Source organism: Otolemur garnettii, unplaced genomic scaffold, assembly GCF_000181295.1.
Source record: "Otolemur garnettii isolate 467f Iridium unplaced genomic scaffold, OtoGar3 scaffold00009, whole genome shotgun sequence".
Lineage (NCBI taxonomy): Eukaryota > Metazoa > Chordata > Mammalia > Primates > Galagidae > Otolemur > Otolemur garnettii.
In genome coordinates, this window is record NW_003852404.1 from 20,659,936 (window position 1) to 20,683,125 (window position 23,190).

A 23,190-nucleotide genomic window follows, 5' to 3' on the forward strand; every position below is an offset into this window, starting at 1 on the left:
GGTGAATCTGAGTGATTCTTTTACTTTTATCACATTACAAATGAGAGTCTACATTTTTCTTTGTTTGATGTGCTGGGTAAGATCTGGTAAGCTACTGATTAGTACTTTGAGTTTGAAAAATTGCATATAAAATAGTCAGTATCGTCTGTATTCTGGGATAAAGAATGCTATGACATCATTCTATGAAAAAATATGCTATGATTGTGGATACTAATTATACCAAAAAAATTACTAGGAAGAAAGTTTGCTTGTGTGTTTGTGTAGATGCCTTAGCGTGTCAGGTAAGTTGAAATTTTGTATTATATATTTTACTTTATAGATAACTAACCAGAAAAAATATTTTTAAAGTTGTGACTAGAAACCCTCAAGAGAAAGAATAATTCAGAAACAGAGAAATTAATTCAGTGTTTGTAAATTGTGACAGAAAATACCTTGTTCCAATTTTATTTATTCAAATAGCATGAATGTTGAGGAAAATTCTTATGTGGGTAAATTATCAAGTGCAAAGCAAACCAAGTAACCATATACTACAAGTTTTGTTCTTATTTAGCATACTAAAAAGCAAAACTGGTTTATGGTAATAAAGTAGAACTTTGATTTCCGGCTTTATTGGTTTGTGGTAAAACAATTTGCCAATTTTAGTAGTATAATTTGCTAATTAAGGTAATAAAGTAGAATTACTTGTTCTATTCTATAAATAGAACTCCTTGTTCTACTTTATGATAATAAAACAGTAGCAAATTAAAAATTCAAGATAGTTTTCTTTACAGACTTTGTGGAAGCAGATTATTTACATTATGTTTTAAATGTATTAAACATGTTGAATGAATACTTTAACCTTAAAATATCAACTAGAAATTAACATTATTTCCTATGTTTTCAACTGACTATTTGAGCTAATCTTAAACACAACACTAAAATTTTGTATTTAGATTTAGAATTAGCATGCTAATATGTAGTTTATAATTTATATTTTACTCTTTGGAAGATTGACAGACATTTTGTGTTTGTGTAAGATATAAAAGTGGCACCTTCATTTGAAAGCCAGAGAAATGTAGCCCTATCATTTTGTGTGTCATCTTGATACAGTTTATGATCATTTTAATATCATAGTTTATACTATAAACTTATTTGATAGACTTTCTGAGATTATTATTTTGATTAGTAGTTAGGCAGTTGCCTAAATTTTCAGTCAGGAAAACTGGAACATAATTGCTAAGTATGCTTCTGATTGTTGAATATTTAATTTTACATGATAATGACTAAAATAGAATAGCAGAACTTTTAGATATTGAATGCAGTAAATAGACAAAGAAATGTAAAATTTCAGTGAGTCCCACAATTATTTTTATTCCATGCACACCTTATGCTTTCTCTCATTTTCTTTGATTCCCTACACAATTAATAAATTTTGATGATTTTTAGTAGTTTATTTCATACAAATATGTTTTATTTGATTTGCACATGCTCCTTTCTCCACTAAAGTTCTGATACTTAGGATTTATTTCTAGGAGGGCAAGTCTCATACTTGTCAACATGAAGACCATTGATCATATCTTTTAGAAAAGGCAAAACCTTCTTAATAACTAAGAGTGGTGATGTGTTTTTAAAAATTGTAAATGAAATGAGAGTGGAAATGAGGGTAGCTTAACAAACTATATACAAATAAACAGTGTATCTATATATGTTTATACATATATGTTCAAATTATATATATATATATATATATTTAATCTTAGTATAGTTGATGATCCGAGTAACTGCTTAAAGTGCAACTTTTGTTATTTCTATTATTATTATTATTATTATTTTAGATTTTTTTATTAAATCATAGATGTGTACATTAATGCAACCACGGGGTACAGTGTGGTGTTTTCATATGCATTTTGAAATACTCTCATCAAATTAGTTAATGTGGCCTTCATGTCATTTTCTTAGTTATTGAGTTAAGACATTCATACTCTGCTTTTAGAAAGATTCATTTGTACCCTTGTAGGATAAATCATAGAGGTGACCCCACCAATCACCCTCCCTCCCCCCATACATTCCTCTCACCTCCCCTCTCCCACCCCCTTCCCATATTCTAAGGCTATAATTAGGTTACAACATTCCTACTAAAGCTATAAATTAGTTTCAAAATAGGGCTGTGTACATTGGATACTTTTTATTCCATTCTTGTGATACTTTGCTAAGAAGAACATTTTCCAGTTCCATCCATGTAAACATGAAGGAGGCAAAGTCTCCATCTTTCTTTAGGGCTGCATAATATTCCATGGTGTACATATACCACAACTTATTGATCCATTCATGGGTCTATGGGCACTTGGGCTTCTTCCATGACCTGGTAATTATGAATTGGGCTGCAATAAACATTCTGATGGAACCAGCTAGCTGCAGGAAAACAAGCTCAGGGCTCCCACTGACTGCACATTATGATTTTATTTCTATTATTATTAATGCAAGGATTAGCAAATAGTTTTGTTAAGATCCACATAGTAAATATTTTAGGTCTGTGGGCTATGCCTTCTCTGTTGCATCTGTTTACTGTGCCATTATACCCTGAAAGCAGCTGTTGATAATACATTGACAAATGAGTGCTCCTGTGCTCTAATAAAACTTTATTTATGGACGATAAGATTTGAATTCATTATGATTTTCACACGTGAACAAATATTATTTTAATGATTTAGTTGTTGAAAAACATAAATACCATTCTAAAGCTTGCTGAACTGAATTGACTCATGAGATGTAGTTTGTCAACTTATTTAGGAGTTGAGTGAAGTGAAATACAGAAAAATGGAGTCATTTCTCTAAAATTATGGAACTTGGCCATATGTGAAACTTCAGATAAAAAAAATCTATGTAAGAATTCACCGAGGAATCTTGGGAAAATGTAACTTCTTATCCGTAAAGTGAAGGTGAAACCTAAGATTCTGCAGTTCTTTTGCGTTCTCAGGTGATGCCCATGGGTACCACCACATTTTGAGCAGTAAGGATATGGGAACCTTAGTAGCCTCTTTGTAGAGTAGTTATCTTTCCAGAACCCATGTAATTATGAGCCAACTGCCCTAACAAATAATCATTCTTTTTCTCTAAATTAAATCATTTAATGGGACCAATAATTTATGTATATTGACTCATTAAAATCAGATGCCCACAGCAACTTCATTTATTGTACTAAAGTCTTTTTGGTATATGAACAATGTGAAAGAACATTAAGTTTGCAATCAAAAGACCCATATTCGTGTCTTTCTAACTTGGGTCAATAACTTAACTCCTGTAAGCTTCAGTTTCTTCAATTGTAAATAGAATTAATAATTAGAATATCTTCTCACTGTGAATCTCAAAGGGAATAACACAAATTTGTGATCCGGTACATTGTAAAGCATCATATATATATATGCTATATATTACAGATAAAATGAACTATATAAATTATGAACTATACATAGGAATTTATGTATACAGCATATATATATATATATATAGTTTTCATGATCCTTTTATTTTATTTCATTTTATGTATTTCATTGTTTGATGTTATCTCTAGTTTTTAGAAATATAATTTCTTACTTGTGCACAGTCCTCACCTCATCTAATGAATGTTTTTGTCTAATTATCATATATTTACCTGAATCCTAAATACTCACTTTTAAAAATGTTTCTCTATTGGTGTTAATGATCAATAGGTATGGTGATAAAAATTAAATAGTAATATTAGTTTAATTAGTATTTATTAATTTTTAGGAGGCATAAGCTTACTTCAACAAGTTTTTGAGCTCTTTGAATATTTTACTTTGGGAAATATTGTTTCTATCCTTCACTTTATATTTAATTGTGGTATTGTGGTTTTGCCCCTCATTTATAGCTCTTTATATATATTGGTTCCTGTTCTACCTTATACTGAAATATTTTTATAACGTATATTTTGTTTTTTGGCCTACTTTATAGTGTGTTATATGTACAGAATCTTAAATGTGTGTGCTGTGAAATCTATTGGTCTCATGGTTTCTTTTGTTTTTATGCTAGAAGTTATTCTTTAATCTGAGGTCATGTACATATTGACTGTATTCTTCAAGTTCATATTACTTTACTTTTACATAGAATGTTTTGAAATAACTAAAATCAAATAATCTTCAAAGCATTATTTATTTAAAAATCTTTTACCTTTGACTGTTTTTGATTGCCGTAGAAGTCATGGCTAATACAGTTATTTCTGGGTGCCCCCACTCTGTTTCATTAATCTATCAGTTCTTGATTTAGTTTTGCAGGCCTCTTTTAAACTGATTTGTAATATAAACATAATTTTAATCATGTCTTTTATTATCTTCAAAATTCCATTTATTTTTCTTACACACTTTCTCCCCCTCCCAAGAATCGCATTAAGACTTTAATTCAGCATTTCATCACCCATGTAAACTCACAGGAGCTGGACTGATGCTGTGACATCACCTCTCAATTTCTAGATCATGCTACATCTCAGTGCTTATTCATTCTTCTCCCTTTCTACAAAAGCTTCTTGAGCTTTGTCGTTTTCTTTTATTGAGTAGCTGTAGGCATTTTTTCCTTCCATTTTCTTTGTCATTTCTCCCCTTTTTCTCCTTCTTCTTTCTTCTCTTTCTTCTCCTTCTTCTTCAAAGGACTAGTTAACTTGTAAATGATACGCATCTATTTTAGACTAGCTTGGACAACAACAAAAGAGAGCTTTATTATCTCACAGCTAACTGATTTTTTTTGATCCAATACTGCTGGATTCAAGTAGGAAAAAAACCCAGTAATTTCTTTTTTGTGTGTGTTTCCTTATAGCTTGAGATCTGGAAAGAAAGAAATTATTTTTCTTCCGGCATCAGTATCTCTCCCCAGTCAGCATCAACTCTCCCCAAAAGGTCCTTTATGGACATATTTCGGTTATACACTATCTCATGGTCCAATCTTGGGTCTAGCCTGATTCGGTATCCACATTTACCTGCAATGGAAAGAGTGTATACTTTTCAAGTTGGCCATAAAATATTGATTCAGCTGGGAAGAACTTTCCAAAAGGAAAGATTGTAGATCTAATAAAATTATGAAATACATTTATAGCAATATTAATTGATACTTAATACGTGTATTGCTATAAAAATATTCTGAGTATTTGTCTTTTATTATATTTTGTGTTGACTTTTGCCAATATAGCCAACCTATTGATTTTTCTATGCTTATACAATTATACTAAGTTTCTAACTGGATGTTTTTTTAGTTGCTCTCTTCATATTTTTACATAATATCCTATCACATGCCCCCAAAGGATATGCTTATATCATATTTCTTTATATTGTCTTATTCCTCAGTTAGAATATTAAAAATGTAATTTATAGTGTGATAGCAGATATTTTATACTTTCTTAATTTTAGTGGAAATATGACACTAGTGTTTTACATTAATATGATAGTAGTCACTAATCAACAAGAAATAGTCACATTTCATCATTTTAATAAATTATACATCCAATGTAACTTATTTAAAATGGCATTAATTAGAAGTGCTTTATTTTTCTCTCTTCCTTATCTTATGCTACATACTTTTGTGAGTACACTATGTGGAAATTTTGCTTTTAGATTGTTGCATGATTTGGAATATTCTATGCTGCTCATGTGTCTGTGTGTGGATATGTGTGTGTGCTGTCCTATCTTTATATTTGATATTAAGGTTATTCTAGATTTTAAAAATAATTTGTAAAGCTGTATTTTTTTATTTTTTCAAAAGACTTTTTAACAAGTTCTAAGTTCAAAAACTATGATTATTGAGATATAACTTAAATATAATAAAATGCACACACTTAACTATATGTGTTGATGGGTTTTGAAAAAAATAGGGGTTTTATATTTTATAAAATATATAACAACCATACCAGTCAAGATATAAAACATTTCCCAGACCCCCCAAAAGTCAGCTCATTGCAGTTAATTCCCTCCTTACCTCTGGCCCTATATAGCCCAGTCCTGATTTCTGACACTGTAGATTGGATATCTTTTTTCTAGAATTTTATATAAATAGAAATAAACAATTTGTGTTTTTTCATTTCTGGAGTCTTTTGCTCAGCATGATGTTTTTATTTATCCAAATTTTGCATGTATAAGAAGCTTGCTTTTTTTATTGCTGGGTGGTAATACATGTGCAATATGCCACAATACTTTATCCATAAGCCTCCTGATTGGGATATGGATTTTTCCAATTTGGAGTAGTTAAAAAAAAAGTGCTATATATCTTTACCTGTAGTTGTAAGAACATACTTGCATTTCTCATGAGTTTACACCTAGAAGCAAATTTGGGGAGTCACGTAAGTGCATACTTAACATATAAGAAATTAGCAAACTTTTCCAATAGTGTTGCATCATTTTGTCATTTTTCCCAATATAAAAAGGGAAATGTTTCAGTTGGTTTACATTCTCACTAATCCTTGGTTCTGTCAGTCTTTTAATTTTAACTATTCTGCTCAGTCTGTAGTGGTGCACTATTTTGGCTTTCATTTATATTTTTCTGCTAACTAATGATATTCAACATCATTCCTTTTGAGTTTATAGGCTATTATACATCTTTTGTGAAATATCTCCAATTTTTGGCCAGTTTGAAAAATTGAGTTGTCTTTTCATTATACATGTATGTTTAGACACACTGTCTAGACAAGCACTTTCCAAATGCAAATATTGCAAGCCTGGATATTTATATTCCTAACAGTGTCCTTGAGGAGCAGACACGTTTTATTATGACAAAGATTTTTTCTGTTTTATGCCGTGCCTTATACTTGCTTGCCACAAGGTTATTAATATTTTCTCTCAATATTTTCTACACATCGTTTTTCCCCTGCCAGACAATGAGGCTGAATGAAAGCAAGCAGAGTTGAGAGTATGAAAGGGAGAAAGAATGGGTCTAAGTTTTTCTTGACTCTAGACCTGGTTTAGCACCATCACAACTGAAGTCTGACTCTTCTAGGATGTCCACTCAATGTCCTTACTGTTTATTAAGGTCTCTCTACTCAAGCTAGTTGGGATTTCAATGTCTGCTAATCTGTTGTGCCTTCTGAATTGTTCAGGTTATGGGTTTTTTTTTTTTTTTTTTTTTGTGGTTTCATCCTATGCATGCAGAGATTTGCATTCAGCAGTTTTCATGTTTCAGAGCTCTTCCTCTACATAGCTCCTTCCTCTCTTGCACTTTGCTTTCAAATTCTAGTTGGTTTGGCCTCCTCAAACTCCAGTGTTTTTCTGCAACTCGGCAAGACAACCATGCTCTGATTGGGTTCACCTTTCTTACACTGCTGTCTGTGTCTGGAAACTGCCTCCAGGGGGAAAGCTAGTAGAACACACGATTTGTTTCCTTTCTGCCAGAGATCACAGTCCTGTGCCTTTTATTGTCCAATGGCTAAACTTCTCTTTCATATATTTTATTTAGTATTCCAGTTGTTTATAGAAGTAAGGCAAACCTGGGATAAGAGATATATCTATCATGATAAGGACTGGAATCTATGCATTTCTGTTTTGTTTTGTATTAATTGTGGTAGAACACACATAAAGATGATCATTTTAGTAAGCTTTAAGTGTCTAGTTTAGTGGCATTAACTGCATTCACATTGTCATGCAACCATTACTACCACCCACCTTGAGAGAAACTTTTTATCTTTCCAAACTGAACCTATGTAACCATTAAATGATAATTTCCCCTCTTCATTTCCCCTTTCACTCAGCCCATGGCAATCAGCATTCTACCTTCTGTATCTGTAAATTTGACTACTCTAGGTACCTCCTATAAGTGAAATCGTGGCATTTGTCTTTCTGCAGCTTGCTAATTTTCACTTAGCATAACATCTTCAAAGGTATTTCACTTTATAGCAATAATGTCAGAATTTCCTTCCTTTCCAAGGCTGAATATATGTATATATCATGTTTTGTTTATCCATTCATCTATTGATGAATAGTTGGGTTGGTTCTATCTTTCAGCTACTGTGAAGAATACTACTGTAAACACAGATATACAAATATTTCTTTGAATTCCCACTTCAGTTCTTCTGGGTGTACAGCTGAAGTGGAATTGCTGGATCATTTGGTGATCCAACTTTGAATTTTTTAAGAACCATCACGCTGTTTTCCATAACAGCTGAACCATTTAATATCCTCATCAGCAATGTGCAAGGGTTCCCATGTCTGTACCTCCTTACTAACAGTTGTTATTTTGTTTCTTTTTTAACAGTAAGTATTGAATGGATTGGACGTGATGTGTCATTATAGTATTGATTCACAGATCCCCAATTGTTAGTGAGGTTGAGCATCTTTTCATGAGCTTTTGGCCATTTGTACATCTTCACTGATCTCTCTTGTTCTTTACTCATTTTTAATTGAGTAGTGTTTTGGTTTTTGAGTTGTAGGGATTCTTTATTTATCTTGGATGTTAATTGTTTTTTATCAGAGGTAGGATTTAAAAATACTTTCTTCCATTCAGCTTGTTCCTGTCATTCTGTTTTGCCCCTTGATGCATAGTTTTAAATTTTGATCAAGTTAAATTTATCTATAGTTTATGTTGTTCCTATGATTTTTTTTAATAATTTAGGAAATCATTAGAAAATCAAATGTAAAAAAATTTTTTCCCCTATGTTTTTTTCTAAGACTTTTCAGTGTTTGGGCTCTATAATGTATTTCGTTGTTTCTTGCAGCAGTTTTCACTTAAACTTATTTGTTTGATGTGGGTAATAACACTCTTCTCTCCTTTGGTTACTTTTCTCATTAAATTATCTTTTTCCATCCTTTAACTTTCAACCTGTACCTGTCTTCAGATCAAACACAAGTTACTGTTTTTCATCTGTACTGCTGATCTATATCTTTAATTGAGGGTCCAAGGGTGGTTAATCTATCTATGTTTAAAGCAATTACTGATGGTGAAGCACTTTTGCCATTTTGTTAGTAGTTTTCTGTGTATCTGAAAGCTTTTGTGCCTCTTGTTTCTTCTGTTGCTGTCTTCCTCTGGGTTTAATTGATTTTTTTTTTATAGCATTTTGGATTCCCTTCTTATTTCCTTCTTTCTGGTTCTATAGATATTTTCTCTGCCATTATCATGAGAATTACAAATGATATTCATTCTTTCTTAATTGGTACTAATTTAACTCCAATAACTTAAAAAAAAAAACCTGTACTTCTTTGCCTAATTTATGTGACTGATGACACAAGTTACATTTTTTATATTGTGCATCAATTAACATAAACTTATAATTATTTTTATGCATTTTTTTAAATGCTGTGGGAAACAAAAAGCAAAGTTACAAATCAAAATTAAAATAATACTGTTTTTTATATTTGTCCAGTATTTGCCTTTACCAGAGAACTTTGTATTTTATGTGACTTCTAGTTACTAAACTAGCGTATCTTTACTTCTGCTTGAAGGACTTGCATTAGCACTTAATATAGGGAGGGTCTAGTGGTAGTGATCTCCTAGCTTTTGTTTGGGAATGTTTTAATTTCTCCCTTATTTTCAAAGGGTAATTATTTTGAAAATCGGATTCTAGGTCTGTAGATTTTTCTTTCAGTAGTTTAAATGTATCTTCCCAAACTATCTTCCATCCTGAAAGGTTTCTGCAGAGAGCTATGCTGACAATCTTACTGGAAGCCGGGTATGGGCTCATGTCTGTAGTTCGCTCTTCTCGGGAGGCTGGGGCGGAGGACCTCCTGAGCCCAGGAGGCTGAGCCTGAAGTGAGTGATGATTATGCACTGCACTCTAGGCTGGGCAACAGAGCAAGATTCTGTCTCTAAAAGAAAAAAAAAAGACGTATTGGGGAATCCCTGTGAGTTTTTGATGCCTAGAATTTTATTTTTCTTTCTCTTCCTAAAATGTAGCAGAATTAAGTCAATTTAATGTTCTTTAAAGGTTTGACAATAGTTTAGCTATTATATCATTTGATAACTTTTGTTTTTATTCCATTTAGCTAATATTACTATAATATTGCCAGTGGAATCAATTATCTGATATCACAATAATGCTAAAGTGAGAAATAAATAAATAAAATCCCAGCCCCTCAGTGCCATTTGATATTAAGCAGCTATTGCTCACACCTGTGGGAATCAGACAGGCGTTGGTTAGGAGCACTGCTCCTGGGTTCACCGCATGTCTGGCTGTTGATTGACAGTCAGCAGAGTAACTAGTGACTATAATACTCAGAAACTTTACTCTTTTAAACTTGTTTCTTGTTCTCTTATCTGCTAGCAGCCCAGAGCAGGGTTGTATTTATGATGATGAGGGAGGTGACGGAATTCAAGCATTACATGTCCTAAGGTTCTATTTGGTGGATAAGCCCTATGTTTATGTCAACATAAAGGAGTGGGGCAAATCACCCCACTTGTGATTTAAATCAAAGTAGCAAAGCAAATGTCATAGATTCAGGAATGAGTAAGAAACTGGAGTCATCACTGTAATATAACACAGTAGCCTACTTATTCTTTATGTAGACTATTCTTTTCCATTTATTCAAAATTTCTATGTGCTTCTTCTATTTTTTTGTAAAAGTAGATTTTATTTTTGCTTTCTAATACGCAAGATTTATACAAGTTCATCACTTTTCACATCTCATGTATATTTTTTCTCCAGTGTAATTTTATCATTTCATCATATGGTTTTGCTCTATATTTCCATTTATTACTTCCTTTTGGCTTTTGCTTATATACAATATTTAATGTAGTTTTATATTTTTACTGTATAGATTTTTATGTATGTATGTATTTATTTATTTTGGAGACAGAGCCTCAAGCTGTCCCCCTGGGTAGAGTGCCGTAGCATCACAGCTCACAGCAACCTTGAACTCCTGGGCTCAAGCAAGTCTCTTGCCTCAGCCTCCCAAGTAGCTGGGACCAGAGGCACCCGCCACAACGCCCGGCTATTTTTTGGTTGCATTCATCATTGTTGTTCGGCAGGCCGGGCTGCATTTGAACCCGCCACCTTAGGTGTATGTGGCTGGTGCCTTAGCCACTTGAGCCACAGGCGCCAAGCCACTGTATAGATTTTTATGTGTACTATTTTACATAGTGCAACAGTTTCAGGGTTTTTTTTATTTAATAACATTTTAATTTAATGACATTTCAGGTTTTTAATATCTCTGTGAGCCCATACTTATCCAAAAAATTAAAATATTGTAAATCCCTCAGTTGAGGAATTTTAATACCATGCTTACTTACTTCCTCTCTATTCCTTTAATCGAGATTCCCATCTTATTCGTGTAATTTGGACATACTACAGAAGAATAACTTTGGATATTGTACTTTTGTATTCCCCGGTGTCCAATTTGTTTACATGATCAGTTTCTTTGTATTTTATTTTTGACACAGCGTCTCAAGCTGTCACCCTGGGTAGAATGCCATGGTGTCATAGGTCACAGCAACCTCCAACTTGGGCTCAAGTGATCCTCTTGCCTCCATTTTTCTATTTTTAGTAGAGAAAGGCTCTTTTGGTTTTCCTCAGGCTGGTCTCAAATTCGTGAGTTCAAGCAATCCACTGGCCTTGGCCTTGCAGAGTGCTAGGATTATAGGAGGGAGCCACTGTGTGGGGCCTCCATGATTAGTTTCAATATTTTTATCTTGTGAGTTTTTCTGGATCTTGTCTTCAATAAATCTAACATTCATTTAATAATGACAATGTTAGGAACTGTACTATGTTATTTATCTGTGGTGCACTACAGGAAAAACAGAAAATTATTAGCGGCAAACCATTCCACTGATAACCATTCATTACGCCTTTGTCTGATGTTTTGTTTTAGAAGAAAAATTTAAAATCGTCAGCTTTATTTCTTCCTACAAATAGAGATTTGTAACTTGGATTTTCTGCCTTGATATTTTTAGGATATTTTTCTCTTTCATGGAAATCCAAACGAGTTTCTAGGAAGTATCTTGGTGAGTCTGATTATCTGATTTTCTCTAGGTTCTGATGAGCACTTTTCATTTGCAAACCCTGGTACGCAGTGATTTCCTTACCTGTGGTAGCTGCTGCCTGCCCTCCCCTCGCTAAATCACCTCCCCAAGAATGGGAATCATTTTTAATTTAAATCATTTATCCCCGTTGCATATTTATGTTTCCCTTTATTATTTTAATCTTTCCTCATTTCTTGCTATAAGTAGATATTTCCATTAGTTATTGCATTTATTATGTGAATTTTTATTCTGCAATTGCGTTTTTACTGTTTGTGAATTAGAATATTTCATTATTGTATTTTTCATCTGATTTTGTAGTTTTCTTTTGGGTGATGTTTGGAGGTATTGATTACATTTGGCCTTTGTTCAAGTTCCATTTGGTGGGAAGATGGATGCACATGGTTTCCTACACAATTTGCACAGTATTACAAGTATTTCTATTGCTCTGTAGTTTGATATGTGTCTCCTCACCACTCCCTCCTCCTATGCTGTTTAGAACAAATAATTTGTCCACGTATCTCTCAGCTTTTGTCCTGGGGATGAGTGAAGGTCATACCTCTCCTTCATTGCCTTCCTCCTTTTTCTTCTTCTAAATAATTCTAACAACATTGTACACATACTTGAAAACTAAAATTATTGTAAGTAATCCATTTTATCTCCAGTGATAAAATAATATATATATATTTTTCTTTTTTTGCTCTGTTGTTCTTGGGATAGATTCTTAGGAGTTGAATTACTGAGATGAAGTGTACTAATACTTTTGTGACTAATATAGATTGACAAATTACTTTCTCTAATAGTCTTATCAAATTAAGCAGCATGAGAATATGGCTTTATTAAACCAATAAAAACCTTGAGGATTATGTGCTTTCTCTGAAAAAAATATGTTTATGAAAAACCGTGAGAAATTAAAAAACACAACCATCATTTCACTGTCTAGAAATTACTATTGCTATTAATCTGGCTTGGTTATTTCAGTTTCTGCCCTCCTATTTCATACAGTTAGACAGATAAAAGATACATAATAGAACATACATGAAAGAGATTACTATAATTGTGAGAATTAAAGTGTTTTGTGCATTGTACTATTATTAATATATACATGTATAACCCCGCAGTTAATGTCTTTACATGTAATATAAAAGATTTATTTCATGAATGTAAATCCTAAACAAAATCAAGAAAAATAAATATTTGCTAGGTTGACGTGTATGTGGTATACACATACATGTAAAATTTCAAACGAGTGCTGTATCAACTTACAATCTGCACATTCATGTATATGAATATTCATTATTCACTCTTACTGGTATTATTAGAAAAACTTTTACCTTTTAAAAATTTATATGGAAACATGATAGCTTATTGTTTTTTATTTCTATCCTTTGATCACTGGTCAGGTAAAATATGATTTTTTCTAATGCTTATTTTCTGCCTCAGTGCTATTCTGTAGAATTTCCATTAAAGTTTATAATCACCTTGTCCACTTTAATTAGCATGTGTTATAATTTTGTTTTTTACAATGTTATTATTTTTATCATACCCCCTGCTATCTGAAAAACTTGTTATAATCACCATATCAACTTCTGTTAAAATTTATATTCACCTTATCTAGTTTGATTGGCATGTATTATACTTTTATTATCAACAACATTAATTATTTCCATCACACCCATTGGTATTGTATTTTATTTTGTAAACATAAAAAATTACTTAAAATTTTTAACCCATCATATTTATTTATATTTTTTGTTGTCTTTTTTTTTTTAATCACTTTCAGTTCAGAAAATCTTTTTTCCTAGTCAAGGCATTATTTTAAATTTTGTAGTTTCTCTGCCAATCATTTGGAAAGGTTAATAATATAAAATCCTCCCCACTCTCTGCATTCTTTGCAATACTAATAGGAATCAAATACTGTCCCAATATTGAGTTTAACTGACATTTTCTCATTTCAGAGAATGAAAGATCCTGCCTTGAATTTTCTCAGCTAAATGTAAAGGATTCCTTCAAAGATTTATTTAATCCAAGGATAGAAATAATTCTGATGATGTTCACAAGGAACAACCTGAACTGTGCTGAGCCACTATTCAAGCAAAATAACTCACTTAATATTAATTTCAACACACAAAAGAAGACCGTTTGGCTTATTCATGGATACCGACCCATCGGCTCCACTCCAACCTGGCTTCAGAACTTTCCGAGGATTTTGTTAAATGAAGAAGATGTGAATGTAATTGTAGTAGATTGGAACCGGGGTGCTACAACTTTCCTTTACAGTAGAGCAGTTAAAAACACCAAAAAAGTTGCTGAGAATTTGAGTAGGCACATTAAAAATCTCTTGGTAAGTCTCTAAATTTTAGCATGGTATATGGTTTGCAGTATACAGGGGGTTATGCATTGCCACGAAGTGGTAGTCAGATATATGCTTTTCCCCATATTCATTAAGAATTGCTGCTTTTGTTTACTAATGTCTTCAGCCAGCTTTTCTTTGTCTGCCTAAATGGATATAATTAGACAGGAACTGTCCTATTTAAAAAAAAAAATCTTAAAGATGCAGTTATTATGTTCTTGTAACATTTTTTAGCTATACTAATACCTCCTTCATAATGTGGTGATTCTATGTGAGCAGAGGGGATAAATTTCAGAATAGTTACATTCTTTAAATATCTTTTTAAAGCTATGACTAAATTGTTAAATATGCAAAATAAAAAAAAAACAACTTATAAAGTCATATGTTTTTGTTAACATTGGAGAAGACAGATTTCCATTCAAGTCTGCTCAGGGTTTGGATGGGTCAAGTAAGTTCAGGCCAATTAGAGGTCATCCATAGATTGAATGATTCTCTTTTACTAGATCTATGTCTAACTTAAGAGCAAGGTGGCAGTGATGGGTACTTAAGAGAAAGAAGAGTGGTATCTGATTTGGGGGCATTATTTGGCTTGCAATTTGTATTTAAGTTGTTTTGTGACGAACTTGATAACAAATCCAAGAAGTGACTGTTACATGTTGGGTCTAAGACTACATGGGCTCAGTGTCCAAGTCCATCAATCACATATGTGACTTTGAACACTTACTTGTCCACTCTGTGCTGTGATTTCTTATTTGTACATTTGAGATAACAAAATTTTATAATAATAGTTATATGAATATTTTTTATATATTTAAAAAGTAATCATATTTTGTTATTGTTCTTTGCCTGTCCATATTTGAACAAAACCATACCATCGCTACAATAAGACAGAGGAGGTAATCGATTCATCCAGTCTTTTTTTTTTTTTTTTTTTTTTGCATTTTTTCCCGGGGCTGGGTTTGAACCCACCACCTCCGGCATATGGAGCCGGTGCCCTACTCCTTTAAGCCACAGGCGCTGCCAGATTCATCCAATCTTAACCAATAGTCTGTAAATTGTATAATTGATTTTTTCCTGATGATAGTAGTCTTTTCTCTAACTCATAAACATGTACCCCAAAGCACGGAAAATCTGAAGGGTAAATGGGGGGATTTAGGAAAATTCGTAGTTATTAGATACAGTTCATATTAAGGAGAAGGAATGTAAGGATCAATCAGCAGTTTAAAGTTTGGGAACTGCTCCCTCAGTATTTGGGGCATTGTTGTGAGAAATTTGAAGAAAATTGTCACTGTGTGTCTGGAAATCCCGATGCTAGTTTTTCATTAGTAGCAATTCCCTCAATCTTTTGTAAGCCATCTGACATCTCACTGCGTAGGCTCAGCGGTGATCTGCCCGCAAGTTTTCCTTTTGCTCCTGAGAGCCTGGTGGAAGTTGTATGCCCTGATGTAGCTTCCAGTGCCACCGTTCAGAGGCTGAGAGAAGGGTGACCAAACGGTGGTCTAGGAAGATTAGATTCCAACACTCTTCACCTTGTGATTGGGGGAAATCTCTTAAAATCTTTGAACTTCATTTAATCATCTCCGAAGTGAGGATGATCATTCTACTTTTGCTCGTCTTTCTCAGTCTTCCTGAGGTTTATGAAGCAATTGATCAGGTAAAACAAGATTAGCAGATTAGCATCAAGTTCGGAGGCAAACAGACCTGGGTCTGGGTCTTAGTCTGGTTAGTCTGCCATAACAAAATACCATAGGCTGGGTACCTCACAAATAACAAAAGTTAATCTTGGTTTATAGATGGTGCCTTTCACTGTGTCCTCACAGGTTGGGAGAGTAAAAGGAGCTCCCTGGGGCCTCTTCTGTGAGGACACTAATTCCATTCATGAGGGCTCTATCCTTGTGACATAATCCTTTCACTCCCGAGAAGGCCCCACCTCTAAATACCATCACCTGGGGGTCAAGATTCCAACATATGAATTGGGGGGGGGCACAAATATTCAGACCGTAGCTCCCGAAATGCATCTTTAACCTTTATAAATATACATGGCTTTGGGCAAGTCATTAACTTCTGACACTGTTTCCTTAATAAAATAAGAATTGATGGCTATTTATTTAGCATTTAACAGGTACCAGTGACAATTTAGGCAATAAAATAAATAAGGCTAACTCATGAGACAATTGGGAATATTAAATAGGAGACTTATAAGGCACATATTGGGTAGCAGCATAGAGCAAGTACTTAGTAATGTCTATTATTCTATAAAATGCATTGCTTATTAAATGTGTTGCTTTACATAGGGCAAAAGTTGAACAAATATATAGTTGTTTTGATGACTCAAAGACTCCTTCCCTATCTTCCAGAAATGAATGAAGCCAGAAAAACAAATTTTAATATTGATGGTTGAAGCATGATTTGTGATCACTTAAAACGAAAATTGTTAACACTGCACTTTCAATTGCAGAAGCATGGAGCGTCTCTTGACAGCTTTCATTTTATAGGTGTGAGCTTAGGGGCTCATATTAGTGGATTTGTTGGAAAGATATTTCGTGGTCAACTTGGGAGAATAACAGGTAAAACTAATTTTTATAAAAACATTGTTTTAGCATGCTTTTAGTCATCATAAGTTACTTTATTTAATAAATAATTAAATTTTTTTTCCTATATTATCATATATTAGTCTTAGTTAGTTAGACTTTAAAGTCCTGTTAAGTTCCTAACAGAGCCTCCTATCTATATTTTAAGGACATGATATTATAAGAATACAGAGGACAATTCGGCCCACTAAATAGAAAATGCTTCATGTATTAGTTAAAAATTTAAATATATACCTAATTTTCACAAATTTTGATGGGTTCCAATTCTTTAAATATTTAACTTGAATGTTAGAAGAGAATCAAGAATTGTTATCCAAATTTCAGGGGTTCTAGATTCAAGTGTCTTACATATTTCCATTAAAAGTTACTGCATCCAGAAAGCTCAGCAACTGACTAACGCTAACATGGATTTGTATTCTTTCCTCTACATGTGTTAATAATTTTTTTCCTTAGTATTTGTGTATTTCTTTTCTTTTCTTTTTTTTTTTTTTATTGTTGAGCATTCATTGAGGGTACAAAGAACCAGGTTACACTGATTGCATTCGTTAGGTAAAGTCTCTTATAATTGTGTCCCATCCCCAAGAGGTGTGTCACACACTGTGACCCCCACTGCCCTCTCTCCATCCCTCTCTTTGCTCTCCTGTTCCCCTGCCCCCTCCCATGTACTAGGTCATCAATTGTCTTCATAACAGAATTGAGTACTTTGGATTCCTACTTCTCCATTCTTGTGATGCTTTACAAAGAAGAATGCATTCCACTTCCATCCAGGTTAATACAAAAGATGTAAAGTCTCCACCTTTTTTGGTAGCTGAATAGTATTCCATGATAATACTCGTCATCTCCTCTGATCTTGGAAGCTAAGCCGGGTAGAGCCTGGTTAGCACGTGGATGGGAGACATGTTAATAATTTTAGAAATAGAAGAATAATTTGCTCTCCAACCAATTTACCTTTTTTTTTCTTATCTCTGTTCATAGAAGATTTGTAGTAATTTCAAGGGTGAATAACAGGTAATACAAATCTTTAATTAAATTGCCAAAAAGGGGGGATGAAGGAGGTAAACAACATATATATGCAGAGTAAGGATCTTTGTAAACCTTAGGGATACCCTGACTTAGTCTGGTTTGTTTCTGTGTTAACCCCATCATACATATGTAAAAACTGAGGTTAACCGAAAGAATGTAGGACAGTAACCAAGCCACAGTTAAGCCAGGATTTACACAAAGGTTCTTGACAACTAAAGTGCATTCTCCCTCAAGGACCATTCTTGTTCTATATAAACTGGTGATAATCTTACTTTACTTTGAATTGTGTTTATGCAGATTAGTCTGGTACACATTACCCTGTGTACCTACCAGGCATCCTTTATGGTTTTAAAGAGCCAACAAATGTGCACATTCTACATCAGAATAATTTCCAGGAAGAGATAAGCTTCTGTCTCATTTAGTTAAGTGGGCTAAAGAAAATGGGGATAATATAAGAGATATGATAACATGAGCTAAAACACCATATTTTACTTACAAAATATCTCAATAAGATGACTTGTTTTCTTCCATTGCCTGTTTTCAAAGAACTGATTGTTAGACCTCCCCCATCTTTTGGATACTCTTCCAGAAGACAAGGAGTCTAGAAAATTCATTTAGAATTTAAGATATCCCAGACATAATATCTATACTCCATGGAATTTTTAATGTATTCTTCTTTTTTCAAGAATATATGGACAACTTCTGTGAGAAATGAATGAAATGATACTATTAATAATGTTTTATCTCATAACCCTCCAGATATACTATATACACGTCCACAGGGACGTAGAGTTCAAGAGAGGGCCAGATGGTATTTATTTTAGCCCCCAGCCCTGCCTCCCAAGAGAAATAGTCGTTATTATTAAATACAAATTTGCTATTGGTTTACCCCTAATTACTTCTTAAATAAAATTGCTCCCCGAAAATTCTTCAATATTTTGTTGAGGCTTCTGTAGTGTGGCTTAACTCATAATTTCTAAAGGTTAGTAGCCTTCCTCAGATAATGAAGGTACTTGCTATTCATCCACTTTGATTTATCTTTAGGTATGTTTTCAGACAGATTTACATGTACTAAAGTTATAAAACTTATGTTTATCATTTAGTAATAATGCAAAATGAAATTTAATTAACAAAGTACATTGGTTAGATTAATAGTTTTTTTCTTGAATTTTAGGTCTTGACCCCGCTGGGCCAAGATTCACTGGAAAACCTTCCTATAGCAGATTAGATTACACCGATGCGAAGTTTGTGGACGTCATCCACTCGGATGCTGATGGTAACTATGCAGGATTTGTTGCTTAATAATTTGAAAGTGAAAAAAGAAAATACAGACACTGAGGAAGAGCAGAACATAGCAGAAGAGAGTGTTGTGGATAAAAATGTCTTAAAATCTATGTATAATTATGCGTAATTAATGATAATACTTTCCACTGGCAATATTTCCTGGAGTTTGTGATTTCCGGCACTGACAAATGATGCTCTTTGTCTTGAAGTTGTTTCCTTTGGTTTCATGCAGTGTGTCTTCATCCTAAAATATTGAAATAGATAAACAGGAATTCATCTTGTTCATGTTACTAACAGTTTTATCAATTTGATCACATTTCCTTTGATATTTAATGTTCCTGATATATGTAGGTGTTGAGGTTAACAGTCTCTCCAGTTCGTTCCTTCCTTCCTTCCTTCCTTCCTTCCTTCCTTCCTTCCTTCCTTCCTTCCTCCCTTCCTCCCTTCCTCCCTTCCTCCTTCCTTCCTTCCTTCCTTCCTTCCTTCCTTCCTTCCTTCCTTCCTCCCTTCCTTCCTCCCTTCCCTTCCTCTTTCCCTCCTTCCCTTCCTCTGTCCTTCCCTCCCTTTCTTTCTTCCTTTCCTTCTTGACAGAGTTTCACTCTGTTTCATTCTGTCTCCTTGGTAGAGTGCCTTGGTGTCATAATCTCTCATAGCAACCTCAAATTCTTGGCCTCAAGCCATCCCCTTACCTCAACCTTTCAAGTAGTTGGGACTACAGGCACACTCCCTCTTGCTCAGACTAGTCTTGAACTCCTGAGCTCAGGTGTTCCACCTGCCTTAGCCTCCCAGAGCTCTAGGATTATACACTTCAGCCACCACACCTGGCCCTCCACTCATTTTCTTGCTTATATATCCACCAGAGGTGAGCGCAGCATTTCAGCCACAGATAAAGAGGAAGTTTCCCTACAGATAGACAAATAATTTCTCTATTTTTAAATATCTTACTTGAACATTCCTAACACTGTTTAGAGTTTTGTAAGACTACATTGAACAGACACTTCTGTAAGGAATAGATTGTCCTGGTGCTTTTCCTTATTTTACTCTGATAATACTAATATTTGTTAAATACTTCCCATACATTGGCAGTGTTTTAAGTGCTTTCTGTGATCTACTAAGACCCCGCCTCCCCCCACCATGAGATAGTTAATCATTAGAGCTCCTCTTCCACAGACAGGGAAACCAGAGGCACATTCTTTTGGTTTCAAATCACTTTCACAATAAATTTAAAAAGAAATGTTTAGCATCCTAATAAGGATATCCAGGCACATTTAAAGTAAAACCACATGAATGAGAAACAGGAGAAATAACAGTCAATAGACAAGAGCCATAGGCACCTAGATGTTGGAATCATTCTATACCTGCTATACAAAACGATTATTTTCAAAGAGTGGTCAATAATGTACCTTTGTTTACAAAGTATTCATTACAAAGTATTTATAAAATATTCTCCATATGTTGGCTACCTACTTGCAACATTTCATAATGAATATTTTGTAAATAAAAGGATATTTAGCTACAATTTTCCATTTTCTCTATGCATGGTGATCTTATAAGCAAATTTTATGACGTATATTAATACACCACAACTTACTTATTCATCCTCCTATTGGTGTATCTTTGTGCTGTTTCCAATTTGGGGCTGATAAGTGTTAATACTATGAACATCCTTGAACAGATATATTAGTGCATAGATGAAGGCATATCTGTTGGTTATGTACCCAGGAGTAGAATTTTGTTATAGAACGTGAATTTCTTCAATTTTAAGCAATAATGCTGAATAGTTTGTCAAAGTGGTTGTATGACATTCTTTCCAATAAATGGTCTTGGCATGCTTTTTAAATTTTAAGCAAGTGGTATTTTACTGGGGTTTTGATTTCTACTCTTCTTCTCACTAACTTTGAGAACTTTTCATATGTTTATTGCCTATTTGGAATATTTTTCTTTGTAAAATGTCTTCTGAAGTCTTGACTTTATAAAACTAGATTTCCCTTGCTTTATTATTGATCTATAGTGTTTTTTTAAATTAAATTACTTTTCTTCTGTTTTATTTTGGCTTGCTGTTCATATTTTCACAGTGTTTTCTGATGATATTCTGAATTTTAATGCAATCTAATGTTTTAAGATTTTCATTTGAGTTAGGGATTTTTGTTTCCTTTGCAAAGTAAATATTATTATTATTATTATTTGAGACAGAATCTCACTCTTTTGCCAGAGGCTAGAGTGCTATGACATCAACTTTGGTCACATCGACCTCCAACTCCTGGGTTCAAGCAATCCTCCTGGGACTACAGGCACCTGCCATAACACCCAGTTAACTTTTAAAAAAATTTTTTTTTTAGTAGAGAGAGGTCTCACTCTTGCTCAGGCTGGGCTAGAACTCCTGAGCTCAAGGGATCTTCCCGCCTCCATCTCCCAGTGTGCTAGGATTATAGGTGTCACCCATTGTACACAGCCTACTTTGGAAAATTATTTATTTTTTATTACAATGTTTTAAAAATTAAAAATGATGCTAATAAACATGTTTGTTTTTCTTCCACATTCATACACAGAATAAGAAAATAATTTTTGCATCTTATAAGAGTTAGAGATTTTTTATAATTTCAGTATCCAATTTACTGAAACACAACCACTTAATCTGATAGTAGTTGTGACTTCTTTGACCTTTCTGTTCTCTCTCCAAGATTTTATTAATTTTAGGTGATATGTAAAGTTCAAACATTCTACATTCCTTTCATTGTATGAAAAGAAGGAAAAAGTGGCATAAATCAATTTTAAAATAATAATTTTGTCTTTCCAAAGTGTAAATTTTGGCTTTCTTTTTTACCATGTGTATTCATATTTTTGTTCCATTAATGAAATTAATGAAAGCATTGCAATCTTACTCAGCACAAAAATTGTATGTCATACCATGGTCCTGAGCAGTCTCAGCTTGCTACCCCTTTTTACTCTTAATAGCTCCTCTGGTATTTTTACTGATTTATTATGTCTTTTCTACTATGAAAAGGATTTTTGCTTTCACTTACTTATTCAGTTGTAGCACAAAAACTGTGACTGACCTATAGTAAACTGGTGACTGGTCAATATGTAAAAGTAATGAAATATAATTTTACCAAAGAATTAATTTGAAAACTTAATACTAGAAAACTCATCTTTTGAAAAATGGTGTTTATTTTATTTTGAATTCAAATTTTTAAAGAGTCACTTTCAATGGATTTTATAGGAGATTCTGTTTTGTACAAGTTAATGGCCTAATTATATAAATTTTGGGATTCTTATGTGCTTTTCTTCTCAGGTTTAGGCATCAAAGAGCCTTTGGGACATATAGATTTTTATCCAAATGGAGGAAAAAAGCAACCTGGATGTCCTAAAACAATTTTTTCAGGTATACAACAATATTTTAGAATGAATCATATGCAAATAGTTTGATTTCATCACCCTTGTCCATGATGAAGGAGTGTTATTGATGCTAAATTGTTTAATTTGACACTGCTTCATCCATAAATGTAACCAGCAGGCAGCCCAGTTGGTCATGGATGAGACCTACTATGTTATAGTTTCAATTCATTATTGTAAACATTCAAAGGAATTATAAATTATTGAGGAAGCACAATATCTCATAACACAAGTTTGATCTCAGGGTTAAAGCTTTACCCTCACATTATTACTTTACAAAAACAAAACTTAGAGACTTGACATTTCCTTGTCGTGTACATAGGGAGAACCGAGCAGCTCCTCCAGCAGTATAATATAGATCATTTCAGAACTGTAGAAAAAAGAAGATAGGCGTGTGGCCTATAGATATATGAAAAAAATGCTCACCATTTTTAATCATTAGAGAAATGCAAATGTAAATCAAAACTACTTTGAGATATCACCTAACTCCAGTAAGATTAGCCCATATCACAAAATCCCAAAACCAGAGTTGCTGGCATGGATGTGGAGAAAAGGGAACACTTATACACTGCTGGTAGGAATGCAAACTAATATGTTCCTTTTGGAAAGACATCTGGAGAACATTTAGAG

The 23,190-nt window shown here is 33.5% G+C and overlaps 1 protein-coding gene across 4 annotated transcripts in view; it reads left to right on the top strand.

The window, feature by feature from the left end:
* Positions 1 to 23,190, top strand: part of LIPI (lipase I) — a 60,112-nt gene continuing 36,922 nt past the window's right edge. For 3 of the 4 annotated variants that reach the window (XM_003783914.2, XM_003783915.2, XM_003783916.1), the window contains exons 1-5: positions 1 to 86; positions 13,875 to 14,260; positions 16,728 to 16,836; positions 19,058 to 19,159; positions 22,460 to 22,549. In XM_003783914.2, coding sequence (XP_003783962.1) covers positions 41 to 86; positions 13,875 to 14,260; positions 16,728 to 16,836; positions 19,058 to 19,159; positions 22,460 to 22,549 — 733 coding nt within the window. In that variant the 5' untranslated portion in view covers positions 1 to 40. The remainder of the gene's footprint in view (positions 87 to 13,874; positions 14,261 to 16,727; positions 16,837 to 19,057; positions 19,160 to 22,459; positions 22,550 to 23,190) is intronic. The other variant, XM_012801507.1, reaches the window with a different exon arrangement.